At 33.8% G+C, this 27,228-nt stretch overlaps 2 protein-coding genes across 3 annotated transcripts in view; both read left to right on the plus strand.

The window, feature by feature from the left end:
• Window positions 1-17,521, plus strand: part of LOC101888711 (protein trapped in endoderm-1) — a 34,195-nt gene extending 16,674 nt beyond the window's left edge. The window contains exon 2 of one of the 2 annotated variants that reach the window (XR_009341729.1): window positions 16,471-17,521. Coding sequence is in view for 1 of the 2 variants with exons in the window: in XM_005184984.4 (XP_005185041.1) it covers window positions 7,429-8,517 (1,089 nt within the window). In the remaining variant the exon portion in view is untranslated. Of the gene's footprint in view, window positions 1-7,311; window positions 8,596-16,470 lie in introns of those variants that run through there. The other variant, XM_005184984.4, reaches the window with a different exon arrangement.
• A 27-nt stretch (window positions 17,522-17,548) lies between these two features.
• LOC101888364 (putative phosphatidate phosphatase) lies at window positions 17,549-21,361 on the plus strand. The gene has a single exon (XM_005184982.4). The coding sequence runs from the start codon at window positions 20,174-20,176 to the stop codon at window positions 21,179-21,181; it is 1,008 nt and encodes a 335-aa protein (XP_005185039.2). The 5' UTR covers window positions 17,549-20,173; the 3' UTR covers window positions 21,182-21,361.
• The last annotated feature ends 5,867 nt before the right edge of the window (window positions 21,362-27,228 follow it).

Genomic DNA, 27,228 nt, shown 5'->3' on the forward strand with positions numbered 1-27,228 from the left:
AAAAATATTTTTTTTGTTTCATCACGTGGATTTTATAAAAATATTTTTTTTTTGTTTCATCACGTGGATTTTATAAAAATTTATTTTTCTGAAGTTCCATCGAACCTTCAAACGTGGATTTTATAAAAATATTTTTTCTGAAGTTCCATCAAACGTGGATCGTTTAAAAATATTTTTTCTGAAGTTCCATCGAACGTGGATTTTATAAAAATATTTTTTTCTGAAGTTCCATCAAACGTGGATTTATAAAAAATATTTTTCTCAAGTTCTATCAAACGTGGATTTTTAAAAAATATTTTTCTCATTTTCCAAATAGACCTTCAAATGTGGATTTTATAAAAATATTTTTTCTGAAGTTCCATCAAACGCGGATTTTATAAAAATATTTTTTCTGAAGTTCAATCAGACGAGGATTTTATAAAAATATTTTTTCTGAAGTTCCATCAAACGTGGATTTTATAAATATATTTTTTTCTGAAGTTCCATCAAACTTGGATTTTATAAAAATATTTTTTTTCTGAAGTTTCATCGAACCTTCAAACGTGGATCTCATAAATATATTTTTTCTGAAGTTCCATCGAACCTTCAAACGTGGATTTTATAAAAATATTTTTTTTCTGAAGTTCCATCGAACCTTCAAACGTGGATTTTATAAAAATATTTTTTTTTTCTGAAGTTCCATTGAACCTTCAAACGTGGATCTCATAAATATATTTTGTCTGAAGTTCCATCGAACCTTCAAACGTGGATCTCATAAATATATTTTTTCTGAAGTTCCATCGAACCTTCAAACGTGGATTTTATAAGAATGTATTTTCCAACAGACCTTCAAACGTGGATTTCAAAAAATATTTTTTCTGAAGTTCCATCGAACCTTCAAACGTGGATTTCAAAAAATATTTTTTCTGAAGTTCCATCGAACCTTCAAACGTGGATTTCAAAAAATATTTTTTCTGAAGTTCCATCGAACCTTCAAACGTGGATTTTGTAAGAATGTATTTTCCTACACCCTTCAAACGTAGATTTTTAAAACCATAAATCTTTCAACCGTTGATATAATTTTTTTAAAATCATTATGCGTTCAATCTTGGGTTTTTAAAAATATTTTCTGAAGTTCCATCAAACCTTCAAACAAGGGTTATTAAAAATATTTTTCTGAAGTTCCATTAAACCTTCAAATGAGGGTTATTAAAAATATTTTTTTAATATTCAAACATGTGCTATTTAAAAATATTTTTCTGAAGTTCCATCCAGCCTTTAAATGTGGATTTTTAAAAATATGTTTTCTGAAGTACCACCAAACCTTCAAACGTAGATTTTTATTTTTATTTTATTTTTTTTTTTTTTTTTGAAGCTCCATCCAACCTTCAAAAAGCATTTTATAAAAATATATTTTACAACAGACCTTCAAACGTGAATTTCTTGAAAATATTTTTCTGAAGTTCCAACAAACTTCAAAGTAAAGATTTTGAAACTATTTATTTTAAAGGCACTAGTGCTTCAAAGGTACATTTTTGACAATATTTTCTAAAGTTCCATCAGACCTTCAAACAGGGAATGTGTAAAAATTTTGGGCATCTGGGCTTCAAACATGATTTTGGTATGAACGTGTTTTGTAACCTCTTCTTATTCTAAGTCTTCTACTGTTACCTTTATTTATGTATTTGTTGCTGTGATTGGTATGAGACATTGCGGATAGTCGTCGACCATATTGCTGTTGTGGTTGACGCTGGCATTGTCGTTGTTGCCGCTGTTGTTGTTGTTGTTGCTGCATATGCATTTGGGAGAGTGCCATTTTAACATATCACAGCCGCATTATAAATAATCCAACATTCAATAAATTCCAATAACCGCATGAGACAACGACGTCATAGCATTACAAATCGAACGGACACAATTTTGTAAGACAATTGATTCGGACTTTTTTCTTATATTTGCCGGCTCACTCACTCACGGAATTGATAAGACAACACAGAAAAAGAAAACTTGCACACAGACACAACCGACATTAACTATTAGTAATAAATAAGAAACAAATGCACGTAATAATAATAATAATAATATTTTCAAATAAACACACGGAATTCATCGACTTGAAACTGATACGGAAAATGTGGGTCTTATTTAACGGACGGCAAAGAGAGGAGGGAGGCCTAATCGCAACAAATGTCACACTTTGTGCTGTTGTAACAAATGCATTTGTCTTCCAATTGGAATTGGAATAATTGGGCGCCACTCTCTCGCTCGCTCTCGTTCACTTCCATTTTTTTTTTTGGTTTCTTATGATCTATTTTTTCGTCTCTCCCTCGCTTTGTTGACATTTCATATCGTGTATAGTTAGCCACAAATTTTCTGTCCCTGACCTAGTATACGGTTATTGAGTAAAGGTTACTTGCAAGTCAAGCGACAAACACTGTACGTGATGTGATCTGGAGTCAGAGATGGGAGTGTGGAATTAACAAAAATGAAACAAAAATTATGAAAATGCGGTACGGGCATTATGCAGCCATTTTTCAAGAATATATTTTCAATAATCAATGATTGTTGACTTTTTTGAAATTATTTTTTTAAGGGCCAACATAAATAGATTTTTTTGAAAATATTTTTCTAAAGGACCATGCAACCTTCAAACGAAAATTCAAAAAAATTTTGTAAGGCGCCGTAGGACCTTCAATCTGGTGTTCTATTAATATTTTTCTGAAGGGTCATCCGACCTTCAAACTTGGATATTTTGAGAATGTTTTTCTGAAGGGTCATCAGACCATCAAACATGAGTTTTATAATTTTTTTTTTTTTTGAAAAAATTACATCGGTGATTTTTCTGAGTATATTTAGTAATTGCCATTAGACCTTCAAACGTTAGGATTTGGAATTTTTTCTGCCAGGCCTTCGAACATTGAATGTTAGAACACTTTTTTAAGGGCAATCAAACCTTCAATCTAGAATTTTTTAATTAATTTTCTGAGATCATAAGACCTCCATATACGGAACTTCAGACATGGATTTTGAAAAAATATTTCTCTTCAAATTTTCGTGGATTTTTAAATAATATTTCTCTTTAAATTTGCGTGGATTTTTAAATAATGTTTGATGTTTTAATTTTTTTCCATCAAACATTCATACTTTAAACGTGGGTTTTTAAAAATGTTTTTAAGTTCCCTGAAACCTTTAACATTGAATGTTTGAACACGTATTTTAAGGGCAATCAAACCTTCAGTCTAGAATTTTTCAATTAATTTTCTGAGATCATAAGACCTCCAAATACGGAACTTCAGACTTGGATTTTGAAAAAAATACATCTCTTCTAATTCCTGTAGATTTTAAAATAAAATTTCTCTAATGATCCATCAAACCTTCTAACTTTGAACATGAAGATTATTTTTTTTTTTTGAAGTTCCATCAAACTGCGCGTTTCTAAAAAATGCTTTTAAGTTCCATTAAAGCTTCAAACTTTAGAATTTTTTGAAAAAAAAAATTGAAGTTCCATCAAACCTTCAAACATAAAACGTGGATTTTTAAAAGAATTTTTCTGAAGTTCCATCAAACCTTGAATTTAAAAAAATATATTTTCCTGTGATTTCATCAAAACTTCCAACTTAAGTTACAACAAACCTTCAAACTTTGAACGTGGATTTTTTTAAAAATTTTGTCTCAAGTTCCATCAAACCTTCAAACTTTAAACGTAGAACTTTGAGAACATATTTCTGAAGTTCCATCAAACCGTTAAATACTAAACGTGGATTTTTAAAAAAATGTTTCTGAAGTACCATCAAACCTTCAAATATTAAAAACTTCAGACTTGGATTTTGAAAAAATATTTCTCTTTAAATTTGCGTGGATTTTAAAATAAAATTTCTCTAATGATCCATCAAACCTTCAAACTTTGCACACGGAGTTTTAATTTTTTTTTTAAGTTCCATCAAACTTTCATATTTTAAACGTGCGTTTCTAGAAAATATTCCATTAAAGCTTCAAACTTTAGGATTACAAAAAAAAATTGAAGTTCCACCAAACTTTCAAACTTAAAACGTGGATTTTTAAAAATATTTTCCTGTGGTTCCATCAAACCTTCAAACATCGAATGTGTATTTTTAAAAAATATTTTCTGAAGTTCCGTCAAACCTTCAAACATTAAATGTGGATTTTTAAAAAATATTCTCCTGTGGTTCCATCAAAACTTCAAACTTAAGTTACAACAAACCTTCAAACTTTGAACGTGGATTTTTTAAGTATTTGTTCTAAATTTCCAACAAACCTTCAAAATTTAAACGTGGAACTTTGAGAATACATATCTGAAGTTGCATCAAACCTTAAAACATTAAATGGGGATTTTTAAAAAATATTTTTTGAAGTTCTATCAAATCTTCAAACTTTTTTTTTAATTTTAATTTCTTTTGGAAGTTTCATCAAACCTTCATATTTTAAACGTGTGTTTTTAAAAAATATTTTTAAGTTCCATTAAACCTTCAAACTTTAGGATTTTTTAAAAAAAATTGAAGTTCCACCAAACTTTCAAACTTAAAACGTGGATTTTTAAAAATATTTTTCTGAAGTTCCATCAAACCTTCAAACATCGAATGTGTATTTTTAAAAATTATTTTCTGAAGTTCCATCAAACCTTAAAATTTTAAACGTGATTTTTTTTTAAATATTTTTCTAAAGCTCTATCAAACCTTCAAATTTTAAACACGGAGTTTTAAAAATACTTTTCTCTAGTTCCATCAAACCTTCAAACATTAAACGTGTATTTAAAAAAAAAAAAAACTTTTCTGAAGTTCCATCAAACCTTCAAACTTTAAATCGGTATTTGTACAAATATTTTTCTGAAGTTCCATCAAACCTTGAAACATTAAATGTGGATTTTTAAAAAATATTTTTTGAAGTTCTATCAAATCTTCGAACTTTAAATGTGAGTTTATAGAAATACTTTTCTGAAGTTCCATCAAACCTTTAAGCATTAAACGTGGATTTTTAAGAATATTTTCTGAAGTTTCATTAAACTTTAAATGTGGATATTTAACAAAAATATTTTATTGAAGTTTCATTAAACCTTAAATGTTTCTTTTTCTGTGGTTCCATCAGACCTTCAAACTTAAGTCCCATCAAACCTTCAAATTTTAACGTGAATTTTTACAAATATTTTTCTGAAGTTCCATCAAACCTTCAAATTTTAACGTAAATTTTTTAATAATATTTTTCTGAAGTTCCATCAAACCTTCAAACATTAAACGTATAGATTTAAAAATTATTTTCTGAAGTTCCATCAAACATTTCAACATTAAACTTGGATTATTAAAAATATACTTCTGAGGTAAAGTCCACATTAAACGTGGATTAAAAAAAAAAACATTTTTCTGAATTTCCATCAAACCTTCGAACATTAAACATTGATTTAAAAAAAAAAAAATATTTATCTGAAAGGCCTTCATAACTTCAAGCGTTTAATGTGGATTTCTAAAAATATTATTCCTAAGTTCCATCAAACCTTCAAACATGAAACGTGGATTTTTTTTAATATTTTTCTAAAGTTACATCAAACCTTCAAATATTAAATGCGGAGTTTTAAAAATATTTTCTGAATTTCCATCAAACCTTCAAACATGAAACGTGGATTTTTAAGTATTTTTCTGAAGTTCCATCAAAACTTCAAACGTTAAACTTGGATTTTTTTTTAATATTTTTCTTAAGCTCTACCAAACCTTCAAACATGTTATATGGCGTTTTATAAATATTTTTCTAAAGTTCCATCAGACCTTGAAGCGTTGATTTTTAAAAAAATATTTCTTTAAAATTCCATCAGACCTTTAGACGTGACTTTTCGAAAATGTTTTCGAAGGACCATCAGACTTTCAAACGTGATTTTTCGAAAATGTTTCAGAACGACCTATCAGTCTTTCAAACGTGATTTTTCGGAAATGTTTCAGAAGGACCATCATCGAATATGTAATATTCGAATGTTTTAATTAATTAATTTTTAAAAATATTTTTTCTGAAGTTCTATCTTTTTTAGAAGTGCCATCGAAGGTCTGGGACTTGCATTTCGAACATGTATTATTTAAAATGGTGGACCTTCGAACGTCGACTCAATAACATTTTTTTCTTTAAGTTTCATCATCATCAGATTTTTAAACGTGTATTAACGAAAATAATTGTCTGAAGTTCCATCGAACCTTTAAAGATGGAATTTTAAAGCCAATAGACCCTGAAGAGTTGTTTTTAAAATATTCTTGAACCTTCACAGGCGACATACTAAAATATATTTCAACTTAGCCTTCAAATCACGATTATAAAAAATATATTTTTTTAAAGTTCCATCAGATCTTCAAAAGTAAATATTTCGAAACTGTTTATAGAAGAACCATAAGACTTCGAAAATGGGCGAATAAGAACGTATTTCAGATGACCATTGAGTTTTTTGAAATATTTTTCAAAGATCGGAAAGCACTACAAAACGGATACTCTTTATTAAGGATATTTTCTTCCAAAAGACGAAGAGGCCCTTAAAAATAGATTTTAAAGTATATTTTCTTTAGGACGAACCTGCCCACCAACGTGGTCTTTGGTATCCCAGAATTGGACGTAGATTTCCTAAAATTATCTTCTACAACACGAAGAGACCACCAAACGTGGATTTCTTGAAGATATCTTCTAAATTCAAAAGGACTTTCAAAGAATCAGCTCTTGATAGGAAAACTTTGATGGACTTCTGTGGACAAAAGACCCTTTAAGGATCTTTATGGCTGGAAACTTTTTTAAGGGACTTGTATTGCGGGAACACCTTTCCATATTTTTTATGCCTGTTTTTAAGGCCTTCGACTCATTGTAGGTCTTATATGGCTAGAAAATTTTAAATAAATTTTCTCTAGGCGAAGACACTCTAAAGCTATTCTGGGCATAGATGACTCTTTTAAGGTCTTCCCTTGGAGAGAAGATCCATTGAAGTTCTTCTATGGAATGTTTCTTCCTTTCATAAAAGGAAAAATGTCCCATAACTACATAATATATTTGGGAGGTCATCTGGATATTGAGGATCTTGTAGAGATTTTTCCACGAAGAGGAGGGAATTTATAACTTATAACTCTCTTTTGGTAAATTCCACTCTCCCAGCCCTGGTAAGTATTGATCACAGGTTACTCACATACGGAAATTATGCAACCTGCTATTGAAATGTCATTTGGCAAACAATGATAATTATTTGTCGAACGATCTCCAACATTGTTGTCTAACTGTCAAAGTGTCAATGAAAATGTCAAATTAAAACAACAACAACAAAAACCACTCAAGCTAATTTATTTCCATTTTTCTCCTTAGAATTGATCTTGAAACATAAAAATTTCGGGAAAAGAATAGGATATGCAAACAATTTCGAAGACAAGTTGAATAAAATAAGAAACCAAAAAACCAAAGAGAGAGAGGAGAGGATAATCAATGGATGGAAAAACTTCGATATATCCCGATGCTGCCACCGTATTTGCTGGAGTGTGTGCTTGCTTTTTTACCGTTGTTGGGGTCTGTGGCAATCTCATAACCATTTTGGCCTTGGTGAACTCACCCAAGATACGTGGCCATGCCACAACAGCCTTTGTCCTGTCTCTGTGTATTTCGGATCTGCTTTTCTGTTCGTTTAGTTTGCCGCTGACAGCGGTTCGTTTTTTCGCCCAGAAATGGACACTGGGCGATGATTTGTGTCGTATCTTTCCGGTGATCTTCTATGGCAATGTGGCCGTGTCGCTGCTGAGCATGGTGTGCATTACCATCAACCGATATATCCTGATCGGTTGCCATAATATCTATGGACGTTTGTATAGGCGCCAGTGGATTATTGTCCAATTGGCCTGTGTTTGGTTTGTGTCGTTTTTGCTGTTGTTGCCACCCTATCTGGGGGTGTGGGGTGAAATGGGTCTGGACGAGGTAACCTTCTCCTGTACGATACTCAAGAAAAATGGGCGTTCGATTAAAAAGCCCCTATTCCTGTTGGGATTTCTTCTGCCCTGCCTGGTGATCATTGCCTCCTACAGCTGTATCTACATCAAGGTGTTACAACAAAAACGGAAAATGAAATGTCATCGCCAGTTTGTGATAAATTCTAGCAATGCTGAAAATCTGGCGAGTGATACGCGAAAAGATCGGGAAGACAGTCGCCTAACGTTGATGATGATGACGATATTTGTGTGCTTCCTAATCTGCTTTCTGCCCCTGATGTTGGCAAATGTGGTCGATGATGAACGCAAAACCTCCTACCCCTGGCTGCACATTGTGGCCTCGGTAATGGCCTGGGCCTCGAGTGTCATAAATCCCATTATATATGCTGCCAGTAATCGAAATTATCGCATTGCTTATATGCGACTATTTAGACGGGTGAAATTTTGGAATCACGACGTCGTCTCAACAATGCCCAGTAAAACAAAACATTCAAAGGAATTATCGGGGCCTGCCCGTAGCACTCCACCTGCCCTGCTCTGTGGCACTGGAAATCGTGACAACAGAACGGAACATTTTCCAACCTATTCAGTTTAAGTGACCCCCCCACCACCCGAGAGGGGCAACATCGTAATTTATATACCTACATGCGAACGAAAGAACGAGTCATTTTGAGTTGCAAATTTTCGAAATAAAATAACAAAAATAATATTCCCCACTGGAATGCCTTATAACTACCTACGAATATACATATATGTGTTTATGTATTACTTACATATCTAATTATAAAATATATATAATAAATAAATAAATAAATAAAATAATTAAATAAATTAAAAGGAAATAATTGTATCTAAGATTTTTTGAAAAAAAAAAAATACAAATATTTTGAAGTACCCTTTTGGCTATAATTGAGGATTTGTAAGGAAAATTTTGGGAAGGAGCATCAGACCTTAAATTGAGGACTTATCGAAAATAATTTCTGCATGGCGAACAGAGCTTGAAATAGTGGATGTTAGGAATAAATTTGGAGGGACTATTAGACCTACAAACACTGATTATTATTAATTTAATTTAATAATTTAATATTTTTATTTATTTATTTTTTTTTTTAAAGGAACATTGATTTTAAAGGATATTTCCAAAAAAAAAAAAAAAAATAAAAAAAAAAAAAAAAAAAAACGCGCGAAATATGGACTATTTTCAAATGTTTTCTGAAATACTAAAAAATTTCCCAACTTTGATTTTATTCAAAAACAGCGATTTTTTTTTTTTTTTTTTTTTTTTTTTTTTTGAAAATACAAAATGATTTAAGACTTATTAACGTGGAGTTAATAAGATTATTCTTTTCAGGACAAAAAAATCAGATTTGTTAATAAAGGGTAAGGGTATCATGTCTTTGTGCATTTGTTTGTAACATGGAGCAGGAGACGAGGTAGACCCATAGTTACTTTTGAGGATCTTCATAGAATATCTTTCTGAGGCGATTTATGCATTTCGATCCCTCTGTCCGTCCGTCTGTCTGACCATGTATTTTTATGAGCAAAATGCAGATCGCATTTGTTATCCCATTGAGATGAAATTTTCCAAACAATATTTGTTTGGCCCAAGGACGAACCCTATTAAAATTGGGCAAATCGGTTCAAATTTAGATATAGCACCCATATATATCTTCAACCGTTTTCGGGTTAATTGTGCAACAAATGGTTAATATTAGCCCAAATGACCTGCATTTTGGCACATCTGACTGGATTCAGTCTACAAGCAAGTACATCAAATTTGGTGCAGATATAGCTTCTTTATGTATGTTTCATCCGGTTTGGTGTTTTAAGTCCCTAACCTGCGTAATATGCAATCCACAACAATGAATTTTGATACCAGATATCAGATACAGTCCGGTAATACTTCTGCCAAATTTGATCAAGATCGGTTCAGATTTAGATATAGCTCCAATATACATCTTCAACCGATTTCGGGTTAATTGTCCACCAAATGGCCAATATCAGTCCGAATGACCTGAATTTTGGCATATCCGACTAGAAGCGAGTACATTAAATTCGGAGAAAATCGGTCCAGATATAGCTATAGCTGTTTCATCCGATTTGGGTTGTTAGGTCCTTTACAAGCGCAATATGCACCCCAGAAGAATGATATTAGGTACCTGACATCAGAAATTTATAGAGATCTATGGTATACAGCTATACAGCTCATATAAGTGCGTAAAATTTTGTCAAGATCGGCTTAAGTTTAGATATAGCTCCCATATATATCTTTATCCGATATCAGATTTATTGTTCACAAATGGTTAATATTAGTCCAAATGGACAGAGTTTTTTGTATATATATATATATATCTATATATATATATGTATATATATATATATATATATATATATATATATATATATATATATACATATATATATTAAAGAAACTTGGATCTATTAAATAAATTTTCTAAAATAAAAAAAACATGTATTTAAAAAAATTAAAAAACTTGGATTTTTTAAAGAAAATTTTTTAAAATACCGAAAAACATGTTTTAAAAAAATTCCAACAAAAAAATATAAAAGAAATCTAAAGCACCAACAAACGAGGATTTTTTAAATAAATTTTCTAAAATACCAAAAAAAAAAAACCTGGATTTTTTAAGAAAATTTTCTAATATACCCAAAAACGTAGATTTAAAAAAAAAAAATAAAAAAAAAATTCGATTTTTTTCAAAGAAAAGAGACCATCAGACACCCAAAATTTTAAGTTTTAAGGGCCCAACACAATTCCAAATTTTAATTTAAAAAAGCAACTGTTCATGGTCCAATTGGATCACAATATGATGATTTGGTGATATTTTGAAAATCTGTTCATATTTTTATTGAATTGCGAGAGCTATAATTGTTGAATTGTTAATGCATTTTTTTGAGGACTGCTGAAGTTATAAGTGTGAAATATTCGAAGGAGTGTTAGAACTGTAATAGGAAATTTTCGAACATTATATTTGAAAGGTTGTCCTAGTTCTTATCGTTTTTTTATTTTTAAAGAATTATCAGAGCTACCTTCGAAAATAATAGATGGAATATTTTCCGTCATATATTGAAGTACTCCTTATGAACGAAAATACGAAATTTGAAAAAAATTCCGTTGAATACTGTCGCTAAAATCTTCAAAACACCGAATATCGGGTGGTACAGGTGTATGGGGTATGCGATATCGTGGACCTATACAGAAAATTCTCTTTCAGGGAGTAAAGTTTTCAGAAGGAACTCCTTGTGTGGATTTTTAGACAATTCTATTGTAAAATTTGCCTACAATCATCAAAATACCGAATATCGGGAGGTACCGTTATATGGGGGCTATACGAAATCGGGGACCGACATAGCCCATTTTCGAACTTGACATGCCTGCAGATAAAAAAAATGATCCATGCAAAATTTTAGCTTACTAATTTAATTCGTTTTGACTCTAGCGGGATTACAACAGTCGGATGGACGGACACGTCTAAATCGTCATATACTCTCCATACTTAATATACCCTCCATATAGTGTGTTGTTGAAGGTTATAAAAATACATATAATTGGGTGGTACAATTACTCGGAGGAACTAACCAAATGGGAGACAGCCACAATTCAATCCCAAAACCTCCGATCATATACATTTTTTTCTGAATTTCAAAATTCTATCTAAAATATTGTACCCTCCCTACATGAATTCCAATAGGTTGATCGGACTTTAAATTTAAATTCCAGAATTTTATGCTTATCATGAATACATATTTATTGCAAACCATGTCGTTCAGAGATTTATTTTTCTTTTGGAAAAAATCTGCTTTTTTAGTGTAAATTGGCCACACTGATGTCAAAAATTTACTCCAAAAATTTTTTCCGAATTTTCGTTTTTTCAGAATCTAGTGTTCGAAATTTCGAACAGTCAAGTTTACACATATATAAAGTCACGCTAGTGCATGTAAGCCATGCTGTTTATATTTAGTGTAATGGTTACATATATTGACAATAAGCTCTCATCATTACTTTTTTCCGTCTATTATTTTTTGTTGTTATTTTTATAAATATTTTAAAAAGTAGCCAATATTTTTGGTTTAAATGCTGTTCAAAAAATCGAAAAGAGGACGAAATGGGTTAAGGCGTTGCAAACGGAATGACGAATTGAATATACCTCCATCTAGTGTCGACGGTTATAAAATGGTTTCTCATCCAACTTTTTCCCGCCTGTACCCATTTAAACTTCTTCGCCCATTTATGATGGTAGCTTATCACATTCTACCTGAATTGTTGTGGTTATTCCCACCTATATGTATACACATAAATAGAATGCTGGTTTTTAATTCAAACCTTAGCTACGTCATTCATGGCTTACAGCAACAAATCTCATTAACAATTCAGCAAAAAAAAAAATAATAATTTTAAAAAGAAGCGGTAGTAATCAGCATGACAGGCAAGAAAACAGATGTTCAACAAAGGTGAATTCTTAATCAAGCGATCTTTTAAAACAACTATGCAAAAAAACAATAACAAGAAACAAAAAATAATAACAATTCAACTGGTAGGAGGGATTCCTGGCCACAACAAATAAGATATGATCTAAAATTAATAGAGTTTTCTATGCTCAAATAGCAACACTACACATTGGCAGTACATGCTGCTCATTTAGAATACCCACTCTGTGAAGGAGAGAAATTCCAATTGGCAAACCTTGTTATGTACAAGTCTCTCTCTCTCCCTCACACAGCTCCCCAACTTTCGATTGATATTATTTTTAGTAAGCAATCTCCCCTTTCTATAACTGAGGTGTTTTTTTCTGCCCCTTTATCAGAAACAAATAAAACTTGTATTCAATCTCTGCCTTTGTACTTTACAATGCTCACTCACTCACTCTCCCTCTCTCTCACATTCCTTTCCGCATTGATTTTCATTTATTGATTATTGATCTCCCATAACTTCCCACTCTCACTAACTCTTCATTATTTATTTAATGCATTGCAATGGCACACACACATTTATTACATTGCCTCTTAAAGTAATCTTTGAATGTTCTTGTCCTCCCCCTCAATTAAACTCTCTCTCTCGCTCTCTGCTATTTACAAAGGTAGTAAATTCCATTTCTCACATTGTACGAAGTCTTGTTTACACGACACCATACGACTTACTGTTTGATCTCGGCTAGGTGGTTGATAAACAAACGGGGGCCTGCACCCACCACCACACACTATTACTCAATGTTTTGGTGTCAGTTTTATCTTGTTTGTTGTTTTTGACAACAAAAAGAAAATAAAAATAATTATAACAAAAACAACACGAATGCCATCACAAAACTGCAAGTAATGTAATGCCGTTGGATTATTTTATGCAAAAATTTACTTAAATTTCATGTTGCGCCTTGTGTTTGTTTTGTTTTATTGTCTTTGATAATAGAATAATTGAGGTGGGGACAAGAGAAGAACAACAACGAGATCCCAACAATTGAAGATAAATGACAAAAATGAGCAAAATAGGTCTGTCTCATTGTTGTCTTATATTTATATTTACTTTTTTGTTTTGTCGAAAATTATCTTATCAGGGCGAGGTGATCTTGAAGAAAGAAATTTAGTGCTGAACAAATTGGCGTTAAATTTCAGCCGTATGCAAACACACACATACACAAACACATCGCACAATCTCTCACGTGAACCAACAATGCAAAACGAGTAAGTAAATACACTGGAAGAAATAATTTGTGGAATTAATTATGCACGAAAGGGGGGGAAGTTGAAATCTTGAAAATTTGTACGAGGGTCAGTCTAGGTGCGTATATGCTGTATTTTTTGGAAATTCATACTAGGGTTAGAGAGAAAAGTCTGAAATTTGATATTTAAATTATTGATGGTATCTGTGTTTAAGATTTGGAGGTAGTTTGAAAAGTGCGTACTGTATTTGTGCGAAAAGTACTAAACGGTACTAAATTTGATTCTGGGTGTAGGATTAGGGCTGAAATTCTCAAATTTTATATTGAGGTTCCTTTTAGTTAGTAAAAGGAGCTGAATATGCGACCTATATTTGTACGAAAACTACTAACTGGTACTAAATGTGGTATTTAATGAATGATAGAGGCAGAAATTCTAAATTTTGATATTGAATTCTCTGCTGGCATTTGTGGTTGAGAGAAGGAGTGTGTTTTGGATATCAGTACCATAATTGTACTAAATTGTACGAAATTTGGTAATGGGGTAATTGAAGTGCTGAAATTCTGAAACTTGATCTCACCGTTCGTGGCTGTGGTTTATATATGCTGGTGGTTTTGAAAATACGTCCTATATGTGTACGAAAATTACTGAATGGCACTATGTTCGGTACTTGGTAAAGGGATAGAGACAAAATTCTGAAATTTGATATTTGGATTATTGAGGGTATCTTTGTTTGAGATTTGGCGGTGGTTTGGTGGTTTCCCTACACTCCACGGTTTGAAACGAATTTGGAAATTTTCAAAAAAAAAAAAAATAAATAAATCCGTTAAAAATTCTGTTAAAATCTTGAAAATACCGAATACAGCCGATATATTGGGGTCTATACTTTTGTCATAGGCCATTAAAATATTCAAATACGAAAATTGAAAGAAATCCGGTGAATAATGTAGCTAAAATCATCAAAATACCGAATTCAGGGAGTTACCGTTATATTGAGGCTGTACGAAGACATGGACCTGTGTAGACAATTTTCCGTCGTAGGCTGTAGTACCTAATACGAAATTTGAAACAATATCGGTGAATATTGTACCTAAAATCGTCAAAATATCGAATTTTGGGTGGACCGTTATATGGGAACTATACAAAATGGGTCCTGAATAGGCAATTTTCTGTCATAGGCTGTAATATCCATTACGAACTTCAAATGCGAAATTTGAAACAACTCCCGTAAATGACGTCCCTACAATAATGAAAAAACCGAATATAGGGAGGTGTCGTTATATGGGGGCTACACGATATCGTGGATCTACATTCACAATTCTTTTCCAGGGGGTAACCTACTCAAACGAAACTCCTTGTGTAGAATTTCAGACAATGCCATTGAAAAATGCGGCTAAAATCATTAAAATACCAAATATCGGGAAGTATCGTTATATGGGGGCTATACGATATCGTGGACCTATGTGCGTGTGGATTTTGAGAAAACTCCATTGAAAAATGTGGCTACAATATTCAAAATACCGAATATCGGGAGGTACCATTACATGGGGGATATACGATATAGTGAGGCGATATAAACAATTCTCTTCCAAGGGGTAAAGTATTCAAAAGAAACTCTTTGTGTGGAATATCAAACAATTCCATTGACCAATGTGGCTACAACAATGAAAATACCGAATATAGGAAGGTGTCGAAATATGTGGGATATACGATATCGTGGACTTATATAGGCAATAATCTCCCAGGAGGGGGGTGGCAAACCACTCAAAAGAAAAAAAATGTGCCTAAAATCATGAAACTACCGAATGTCGGGAGGTATCGTTATAAAGGAGATATACCGATATATACTTGTATCCGATCTCTACCATCTTTATCAGAGATCTTCTGTTGATAGAAGTATTGAGATGTAACAAATCTGAATGCAATTGGATGTTAATTTCGACTTTCATGAGCTTCATGGATATTCAAAATTTTGAATCTTTGTAGGAGAGGTACATAAAGGAGTGGGCCGATATACTCCATCTTCACACTAGACCTTGCGTTAAAAAAATATTGTACTATGTGTACTTTAAATGCAATCGGACTATTACATCATATTTTATAAGAGTTGTAATTATTCAAAATATTGACCCTATTTGGCGGAGGTACTTGATGGAGAGGACCGACATTGTCCATTTTCGCACCTGCACAATCACTGATGCAAATATGAGGATTTGCAAAGTTGGAGCAATATCGGATTATCCTTTTTTTCTATTCAGTAAAATATTAGTTTTCTTTTAATTTCGAACCTTTATGGGGGAGGTACCAGAAGATACCGACCGATATATTCTATCTTATCACCTGACCTTGGGTTGATAAAAATATTGGGATGTGTGAATTTATAAGAGTAGTAATTATTCAAAATTTTGACCCTTTGTGGGGGATGTATTTGATGGAGTGGACCGACATTGTCCATTTTCACACCTGACCTAGCACAGATGCAAATATTTGGATTTGCAAAGTTGGAGTAAAATCGGATTAATGTTTCTCTTTCTGTGCAGAAAATATTTTTTTTTTGAAAATTTTGACCTTTTATGGGGAAGGTACCAGAAGAAGTGGACCGATATTACCCATCTCGGAACTCGATATAAGTTTGACAAAAATATTACGATGTTCTACCAAATCGGCCAGGTCTATCCGGGTCTAAAACCGTTATTTCGATGGGGCATCAAATGATATATACCCTCTGTAGCCATATGACTGAGGGTATATAAAAAGGCAATTTTTAAAAAATTACGCTCAAAAAGTTTCGAAATACATCTACAAAGATGCTGATATTTCCTTCAAAAACAGTGTCTAATATCAAATTCTCTTTTTTTTCAAATTTTTCTTTCAGTGTTTGGTGATCGGCGTGTGATTTCCAACTGCTGCTGCTACTACTGCTGCTGGTGGTGTCTATTTACGTTCTGTGATTTATTTACAGCACTTCATGACGTTTCCACTTTTGCACCCGCTTTTGTTTTGATTCGACGGTGGCAATAATAACCGAAAAAAAAAAACAACAACGACTAACGAAATAAAATAGCGGCAAATTTCTATGCTTTACGGCTAAATGATAATAACAAGAGAATTTTGTTGCTGTCGCTGTTTTGATGACGCTTTTGACAAGTTAAAATAATGATCAATGTCGCATAAGATTAAGCCGAGCGCAATTTACGACAATCAAAAGAGGAGAAAAAAAAATTAACACACGTTCAAATACCCGCAGAAAAGTAGTTGGGATTCTACTTTAATAAAGACCAAGCGAAAGCGCAAGAGAGAATAGAACAGAAGTCTCATTACGACGTAGGCACAGCGAAGCGGCGTTAACATTCAACCACCCAGTTGTTTTTTGGATAACTACCCAGCCGACTTGTGTGGTGGTAGTGGTGGTGGTGGGGGTTAATCATTCATTATCAGCAACATCATCGGATTCAACTGACTCATTTAACTACGTTGGGTTTTTATTGCTCTCTTGCCTGGCTGGCTGGCTCTCCAACTCATTGTTGCTGTGTCTCATTGGTGATGATGACGATGAGGCTCTTCATATAAAATTTCCTGACATTAATGTAGAGAACTTTAGTCTAACGACAACAAACGACCCTGCGACAACGCCACATCGAACTAGTATTACACGCACACGAACGTCGTTACGCCGCGCATTGCTACCAAATTCGAGCGGAGGAGCTGGGACGAGATCAATTTTTTTCCAGAGACCAAACACACACTCATTGCTATTGAGAAATCCCTCAAAATGTGGTTTTAAGCTGAATACAAATTAGTTTGCAAAAAAAAAAAAAATCGAAAATCGCAAAAATCATGATCAATCACTAACCGGAGTTCGTGGGAATTAAAGTTGCGGAATTTGGAGCAGTGGATATAAATAAAACAAAATAAAAAAAATAATTCCAATAAAAGAAAGAAACATAAAAATACAACAATTATTTAAGACGAATTTTTATGTGAGAAAAAAAAAACTTGCCAAAGATAATTTTATAAAATAAGATTTTATAAACATCGAGTAAATGAGAATTATTTGCATAACACAAATTAAGAACAAAATCATTGAGAAAAAAACTGAAAAAATCATTTAAAAAAATCAAGACAAGTCATACATAACTACAAAAATAAATATTTAATAAAAACCAAAACAAAATTTCAAAAAAAAATATTGCAACATTTAAAACTAACCAAGTGAATGAGAATTACAACCCATAAGCAACACACAGCAGCTTTACAATTAGCCACCAAACACACAACTTAATGCAACTGGGCAACTAACAAACCAAAGAAATTTTAAAACTCTTTCCAAACAACATCAAACATTAATTGAGAGCGGAGAGAAGTCTAAAGAGAGCTTTAGAAAGAGAGATACTTTGGAAACTCTGTTCAAACAACACCAAACCTCAATTGAGCGGGGAGAAGTCTAAAGAGAGCTTTATAGAGAGAGAGAGAGAAAACTCAAATAAATCAATGGAATTTTATTAAAAGAAACAAATACATAAAAAAATGTTCCAATTCTTTTTAGAACAACTTTGAAATTCTCTGAAATTTGAAGTCTGAAGTCCTGAAATCCTAGAAGGAAAAAAATCCGCAATTAGGAAAAAGAAAAACATCGAAAAGCTTTGAAGTCCAACCTAAAAGAGCCATCACAAAAAAGGTATCTCAGACGAGATATACAATCCTGAAGACAAACTCAACATTTGGCCTTGGAAACGCAGCTAAAGGAGATATATCTGATCTGAAAAGCTTAAATAATTTGTCAAAAGCTCTTTAAAATACCAAAAAAAGGAAAGCTCTTTAAGCTTAAGTATGCTCTAAGCATTAAATTGCAGCTAAAAGAAAATTAAAAAAGCTTTTTTTTTTGAAAGAGAGTGGGAGAAGGCTCCGAAACAATAAAATCAACACTCAAGTTCGAGAGAAGTGGGAACTTTGCAAAAGCTTTCGCACTAGACATCTAAGTTTTTGTTTGATCCCCAAAAGGAACATCCTTGAACATTTCGTCCCGTCAAAAATCAGCCGTCAAGTTCGTACCTTGGAAGGAGAGAGAGAGAGAAAAAAAAAAAACTTTCAAAAGCTCATATACGTTACACGTTAAGGAAAAATCAAAGCATTTACATACATTTGAAAAGAGGAAGGTCCGATCAATTCGTCCCATCAAAAAATCAGCCGCCAAGTTCGTGCCTCGGAAAAACAGGGAGAGAGAGAGTAAACTCGAAAAAAAAAACTTTCAGAAGCTCACACGTGTAGCAAAGAAAGGAAGGTCTGATCAATTCATCCCGCCAAGAAATCAAGCGTCCAATTCGTTGCTCAGAGAGAAAACAGAGAGATAGTGAAAGACAGGAAAAAGAGTTGCGGAATTTAAATTAATTCTGAGAATTAATAAAAAGCTTCGAAAACATTCGCTTTTTTCCCAAAAAGATAACTCAAAACAAGCTAAAGCGTCCAATTCGTTCCTCAGAGAGAGAGAGAGAGAGAGAGAGAGAGAGTTCCAGAGCAGCCAAATCTTTGAGCAAATTGAAAAGAAAGCATTCAAAAGCTCTTTCACCACACGGCAGAAAAGTAGTAGTATTTCCTTTTAACGAAACACAGAAATCTCTGATCATTTCGTCCTATCAAAAAATCAAACGTCCAATTTGTTACCCGAGAGAGAAAGAGAGAGAGAGAGAGAGAGAGAGGAGAAGTGAAAATAAATATAATAGAGGAGAATAACTAGTTCTTGGGTTGCCAAGAAATTTGAGTAAATCCCAAAAAGCTAACGAAAGCTTCCAAATTCTACAAGGAGAATAATCGTCCGCAGAGAGAAACCGGTGGTCATTCGGCGGTTTCGAAAAGATAACTCAAAACAAGAGAAAGCGTCCAAATCGTTCCACGGCAGAAAAGTTGAGGTATTTACTTTCAACCAGACATCTCTGATCATTTCGTCCTATCAAAAAATCAAACGTCCAATTCGTTACTCAGAGCGAAAAGAGGGAGAGAGAGAGAGAGAGAGAGAGAGGGAGGAGAAAGGAGAATAAATAGATCTTGGATTGCCAAGAAATTTGAGTAAATCCCAAAAAGCTATCTAAAGCATCCAAATTGCACAAGGAGAACATTCGTCCGCAGAGAAAGAAATCGCTGATCATTTCGCCCTCCTAAAAACCAACCATCAAATTTCAGGTGGAAAACAATTCGCCGAGATTAGCCGAAGTTCAAATTGGCAGAACTTAAAATTTTTCGGAACGGAAAAAGCTTTAAAGAAAAGCTTTTTGCCTTAAAAAGTGATTTTTATTCTGAAACTGAACCGTTTCGAAATCTAAACACCCAATCGATTCCAATTTCCTAACAGGGAACAAAGGGAACCTCAGTTTTTAGTAGAAGTTAAGAGCTTTAATCTCTTCAAAACATCTGTTCAGGCAGCTTTTAAATAAACCATTCAGAAAAAAATCCGAAAGTCTTCCAATTTCGTCCTAAAAACTTCCAAGTCCCTGCCAAATAACTAAAACACCCTCAAACTTTCCCCAAAACTTCTTGGAACGTAATCTTAACCATTTCCCGATCCGCACCTCAATCTCATCACAATGCAAACCAGTAGCCGAGTGGAACCCACCACAGCCGAATTGGCCGAGAGTCGAAAACTTCTTCACCGCATACTGCTCGATCTGCTGATCGTCATTGTCCTCGTCATACCCATTGCTGTGTGTGAATTTGCCATTGAACCATTTCGTCGGGGATTCTTTTGCGATGATGAAACCATACGTTATCCCTTCAAGGATAATACAATTACTCCTGTGCTGTTGGGTGTAATTCTGGCGGTGCCTACCTTCCTTATCATTGGCATCGGTGAATATGTGAGGCAATATAAAAAGGGCACCATCAGTAATACCAGATATTTGTGGGGTTGCCGGATACCCATTTGGTATTGCAATATTTTCAAACAATTGGTCTATTTTGCTTTTGGTCTCCTGTTGACCTTTGATGCCACGGAATTGGGTAAATACACCATTGGCCGTTTGAGGCCTCATTTTATGGCCGTTTGCCAGCCCCAGTTTTCGGATGGTTCAACTTGCGCGGATTCCTTCAATCAACATCGTTATGTGGAGAATTATTTTTGCCTAGGCACGGGTTTTACAGCAGCCGATGTGCGCCAGGCCCGACTCTCCTTCCCCAGTGGCCATTCCAGTTTGGTAGTCTACAGCATGGTTTATGTTGCCCTATATCTGCAAAAACGCATGCACTGGCGCAGATCGGATTTGACCAGACATTTCATTCAATTCACCCTAATTATGGTGGCCTGGTTTACCGCCCTCAGCCGCATCATGGACAATTGGCATCATTGGTCCGATGTCCTGTGTGGCTCTCTGATTGGTGTTGTGGCAGCTTTAATTACCGCCAATTATATAAGTAAGTTTTTCAAAAAACCCCATTCCGAGTTGGCCACGTTGCGACTTAGCGGTGGTCTGGCCAGGCAGGATACCTCGGCCACACTCAATGAGGTGTTGGCCCATACACCACCGCCCTATACCATCGATTCGGAGGCAGCAGCGGCGCCTGATTTTACAAATGATCAATACTGCACCAAGGTGTAAAGGGTCCTTGGCGGAATCGAGCTTTAAAGCTTTGTAAATATGTTAATTTTTGTTAAATGAAAACTAAATAGTAGCTAAGCTTAAGTTATGCACAAAACGAAAAGCTTTTGTACCAAACACTCACACACAACCACATTCCAGCTGTTTAATGCAGAACACATGTCTCATAGTATTATTAAGTTTTAAGTTGCCTCTTTTTATTTTTAAGTTTTTTTTTTTAAATAATATTAAAAAAGAACCCAAAATATTTTATAAATTATTTTTGTTCAAATTAAACCCGTTGGCTTTTGTTGTTATTTTTTAATATTTTTTTTGAGGTGGGATTTTCTGATAACCCTGGTAAGTCGTTGGCGTATTTTGGTAAGTATTTATGTGCTATGACTCATGCTGGCTTTTGAGGCCAAAACACACGAAATTTTCGAAAGCACATAGATGACTAGGCCAAAAGAAAAACAAACGCCGATAAATATTGAAGACGAATTGTGACATAGGGCAATTTTTACCAAACCCATGGTGATAATTATCAAAAGGTGATCTGATAATAGGCAATAAAGAAATAAACAATGTATATTTTGGAATCTTATCTTTAAAGACTCTGCAATGTTTTGATATCATTTTTCCAGAAGGGGAAATACCTTGCTGTCATTACATTCTTGAAGCGTCATTTTTGAAAGGGCTCCAGACAGGTTGGAATTTTTGGAATTAAAAAAGACGCGATCTATTTTTATACTCTACACCACAAGGTGGTCAGGGTATTATGTCTTTGTGCATTTGTTTGTAACAGGCAGAAGGAAACGAGATAGACACATAGTTCCTTTTGATGATCTGCATAGAATCACATTCTGAGTCGATTTATGTATGTCCGTCCGTCCGTCTCTCCATGTATTTTTGTAAACAAAGTACAGTTCACAATTATTGCCCGATCCAGATGAAATTTTGCAAAGATCTTTTGTTTGGCCCAAGGACGAACCCTATTGAAATTGGAGATAATCGGTCAAAATTAAGATATAGCTCGAATATATTTCATCGTCCGATTTGCATTTTATTGTGCACCAAACGTGTAATATCAGCCCGAATAGTATGGAATTTTGCACATACAACCAAATTAGGCCTGAAAATAAGTATGCCAAATTTGATCGAAATCGGTTCAGATATAGCTATAGCTCCCATATATATTGTTCATCCGATTTGTTATTTTTGTCCTCCGCCGCCGTAAAATGCAGTCTGCAACAACAATATTTGGGGAAATATATCAAATACAGCACAGAAATACCTTTGCTAAATTTTATTGAGATCGGTTCAGATTTGGATATAACTCCCATATATAACTTCGTCCGATTTACCTCTTATTGTGCACCAAACGTTTAATATATGTCCAAATGGGATGGAATTTGGCACTTACGATCGAATTGAGTCTAGAAACTATTATGTTAAATTTGGTGAAGATCGGTTCAGATATAGCTATAGCTTCCATATATATAATTCATCCGATTTGTTATATCTGTTACCCACAATCGTAATATGCACTCCGTAACAACGATATTCAGGGAAATATATCAAATACAGCTCAGAAATATCTTTGCCAAATTATATCGAGATCGGTTCAGATTTGGATATAGCTCCCATATATATCTTTATCCGATTTCAAATAATTTGTGTACCAGATGTACAATACAAGTCCGAATTTAACAGATATAAATGCTTCGGCATATTTAGTCCTTTGAACTTTAAATTATAATTATAATCATAGCGTGTATGATTAAATTCGGCCCCGCCCGACTTTAAGACTTTCTTTACTGGTTTTTTTCTAAAAATAACAAGAATGGAAAATATTTTTAAATAAGTGGACGATAAAAAATATTTTTTTTATAAAATATTTATGTAAAAGCAAATAATAAAAATATAAAAATATAAGTTCGGCCAGGCCGAACTTTGAATATCCTCCACCATTTAGAATTTATTTGGAAACTTTCAAAAAAAAAAAGAAAAAAAAAACGGTAAAGAAAGTCCTAAAGTCGGGCGAGGCCGATTTTATGATACCCTACACCACTTGGCTAATTTAGTAGAACTCCGCATAACAATTAAAAGTTTTGATGGGAGAATTCAATCATACACCCTATGATTATAATTATAATTAAAAGTTCAAAGGACTAAATATGCCGAAGCATATGTATCTTTCAAATTCGGACTTGTATTGCCCATTAGGTGCAAAATTAATTTGAAATCAGATAAAGCAAAGATATTTATGAGCTGAATTTAATGTATTTCCCTGAATATCGTTGTTACGGAGTGCATATTACGGCTATGGGTAACAAATACTACAAATCGGATGAACACTATATATGGGAGCTATAGCTATATCTGAACCGATCTTCACCAAATTTGGCATACTACCTTCTAGACTCAATTCGGTCGCATGTGCCAAATTCCATCCGATTTGTGCAAATATTTGACTCTTGGTGCACAATAAAAGGTAAATCGGACAAAGTTATATATGGGAGCTATATCTAAATTTTTACCGATTATCTCCAATTTCAATAGAGTTCGTCCTTGGGCCAAACAAATGTTGTTTGGAAAATTTCATCTCAATCGGATAATAAATGCGACCTGCATTTTCTTCACAAAAATACATGGACAGACGGACGGACAGATGGACTGACATGCATAAATCAACTCAGAAAGTGATTCTATGCAGATCCTCAAAAGTATCTATCGGCCTATCTCGTTTCCATTTGCCTGTTACAAACAAATGCACAAAGCCATAATACCCTGACCAAATTGTGCTGTAGGGTATAAAAAAAATAACCAGTAAGGAAAAGTCAAAATTCGGGCGGGGCCGACTATACGATACCCTAAACCACTATGGATGTTTAGTAGAGCTTCCGTAAAAAAAGAATTTATTTTAAGTAGATTATACCACATTTGGCTTTAGAGCAGTTATAGTTTGCCATAGAGTGCATGGTATCAGCAGTATTATATAAAAAAAAATTTAAAAAAAGCTATAAGTTCCGCAGGGCCGAATTTTTAATACCCTCCACCACTTGAAACGAATTTGGGAATTTTCAAAAAAAAAAAAATCCGTTAAAAATTCTACTAAAATTTTAAAAATACCGAATGTAGCCGTTATATTAGTGTATATACGACGACGTGGATCTGCATCATCAAACATCCGAATATCGGAAGGTACCGATATATGGCGGCTATACGAAGACATGGACCTCCACAAACAATTTTCTACCCTAGGTCGCAGTACCGTTATATGGGGGCTAAACGAAGACGTGGACCTGCACAGACAATTTTCTGTCTTAGGCCGTAGCAGCCAACAGAAACTTCAGATACCAAATTTGAAACAATGCCGGTGAATAAATTCGCTAAAATCATCAAAATACCGAATATCGGGAGGTACCTCTATATGGGTGCTATACGAAGACCTGGACCTGCATCGACTATTTCATGTCACAGAACGTAGCACCTATTAGGAACTTCAAATACGAAAAATTTTACCTAAAATCGTCAAAATACCGAATATATGAAGATACCGTTACATGGGGGCTATACGTCGGACGAGTGGCTTAGAAATGACAGCAGTCTGAATTTGGTTGCAGATTTTTCATCTCACCCTGTATATGTTACATCCAATTTGGGGTTTTAAGTCCCTCACATGCGTATTATGCTCTCCACAAGAATGATATTTGGTACCAGATATACGATACATCTCAGAAATAAGTGTTTAAAATTTTGTTAAGATCGGTTCAGATTTGAATGTAGCTCCCCTATATATCTTCAACCGAATTCGTGATAATTGTACACCAAATATCCAATATCAGTCCAAATTACCTGCATTTTGGCACTTCCGACGGAATTCAGCTTAAAAGCAAGTGCTTCAAATTTTGTAAAAATCGGTTCAGGTACACCTACAGCTCCGATACATATGTTTAATCCGATTTGTCGTTAAAGTCCCTCACATGCGTAATATCCACTCCACAAACAATGATATTTTATACAGAATATCAGATACAACTCGAAAATACCTCAGCCAAATTATATCGAGATCGGTTCAGATTTTTATATACCTTCGATGTATATCTTCATTAGATTTTACGGCTATTGTCCACCATATACGTATGTAATATCAGCCCAAATTGGATATATATTTTCATATTGAACCTAATTTTTCCATTTGGTGAAACTCGCTCCGGTATACCTTTTGATCAAACAAATATTAGTACTAGAGGTACAAAAGCCTGAGGGCTAAGTGGGTCTGAATAGTGGGTGGAATAGACCTTAAAATTATCCTAATTTCAATAATTATTTTTGCCGTCATAACACGTGCAATGACATTCGAAATTGTCAACAACCTTCTTAACGGCGAACAGAGAAAACCACCTCTGGCCACCTCAGTTTATTTACAAATTGCTTGCAAGTCTTAAAAATTAATTAATTATATGAATTATAATTATATAAAATTTTATTATTATGACGACCTTTTCGGGCGAAATTTTGATTGATGTAAATGTCCACAAAAAAAGGAAGAATATTTTCGGGCTGGAAGATGTAGACTTGAAGTGAGGATCTATGGAATTCTTTTTTGGGTTGGTTTTCTTTTGGAGGTTTTCCATGGGTAAAGGTTTACTATCTTCAATAAGTAGATCATTTACAGATTATTTGCAATTTGTATCTCCTCAAAACCTTTGTAATTGTAAGCAGAACTCAACCTTAACACTATTAAAATAACAGCCCTGCAATTGGGGGTCATACGAACAAATTATAATTTTTTCATATATTCCAAATTACAAACAAAAAAAAAAATGGAAGCTTTGGACCCTTGGTTAAATTCGCCGCTCTTCAGATCATTTTGTTATGCCTATGGATATTCAGACTAGCCCAAGAATTGAACCTACATTCCAATCCCTTCACATTAAAAAATCCAGCTATTTTTTCCACAAAACTAAGGAATTTAAAATCCCTCCCCCCTTTCCTCACAATATAATTATGCCTTCCATCCACCATAAACAAGTGAACAATTATCACTCCCACACAAACGCTCGCGCATAGGCCCACAACTAAACACATCATCCATATAATAAAGCATTCTTAACACATTCAGAAAAAAAAGAATCCGGACAGAAAAAAACTGTCTAGAACGGTAGGAGACATGTCGCTGTAATTAAAATAAAAAAGTGACAATAAAAAAAAACTCCTCTCACAACTTCAAGTCATAAAAAAGTATTTAAATGACTATTAAAAAAAAAAAAAAAAATGAGGGACTGAAAAAAAATTTAATTACTTTAAAAAATTTAAATGGAAACTAACTATGACAGAGAGCTCCGAACGCGGCTTCGAGTGTTCTAAGTTAGTTGCAAGTCATTGAGAAAAGGGGGGACAAGAACAAAAAATGTTGTTATGGAAAATGCGGAAACAGCTGAAAAAAGTCATTGGAAAAAAAGTAAAGGACATTGGTGATATGTTCAGTGAGCGTCACGAGATTCGAATCGATTTGAAATTAATGAGGCCATAAAAGCAGTCATTAACTACCTTAACAAGACTCTCTCTCCGCTGGCCAGGTGACGAAGGGCAATAAAACTCTCATCCTGAGGCGAGGAAATTACAATGTTGAATGAGGAATATGATTTAAATTGAAAACAGAGAGATTGTGAAGGAAACCCCCTTGGAGAACTTTTAGGTTGGTATTCATACCCTACACCACATAGTGGAACCGATTTCGGGTCAATTGTGCACCAAATGGCCAATATCAGTCCAAATTATTTGAATTTTTGGCACATCCGACCGAATTCATCCCAAAAATAAGTACTTCAAATTTAGCGAAAATCGGTTCAGATATAGCTATAGCTCACATATATATATGTTTCATCCGATTTGGGGTTTTAAATCTCTCACATTCGTAATATGCACTCCACAAAAATGATATTTGGTACCAGACATCTTATTGAACTCGGAAGTACCTTTGCTAAATTTTATCGAGAATGGATAAGATCTGTGCAAATAAAGGCTAATATCAGACTGATCAAACGGAGTGAATTTCGGGA

This window comes from Musca domestica, unplaced genomic scaffold, assembly GCF_030504385.1.
Source record: "Musca domestica strain aabys unplaced genomic scaffold, Musca_domestica.polishedcontigs.V.1.1 144, whole genome shotgun sequence".
Lineage (NCBI taxonomy): Eukaryota > Metazoa > Arthropoda > Insecta > Diptera > Muscidae > Musca > Musca domestica.

What these genes read in the sequence shown, in the direction of transcription:
- LOC101888364 (XM_005184982.4), top strand. Translation starts at nt 20,174, where the DNA reads ATGCAAACCAGTAGCCGAGTGGAACCCACCACAGCCGAATTGGCCGAG.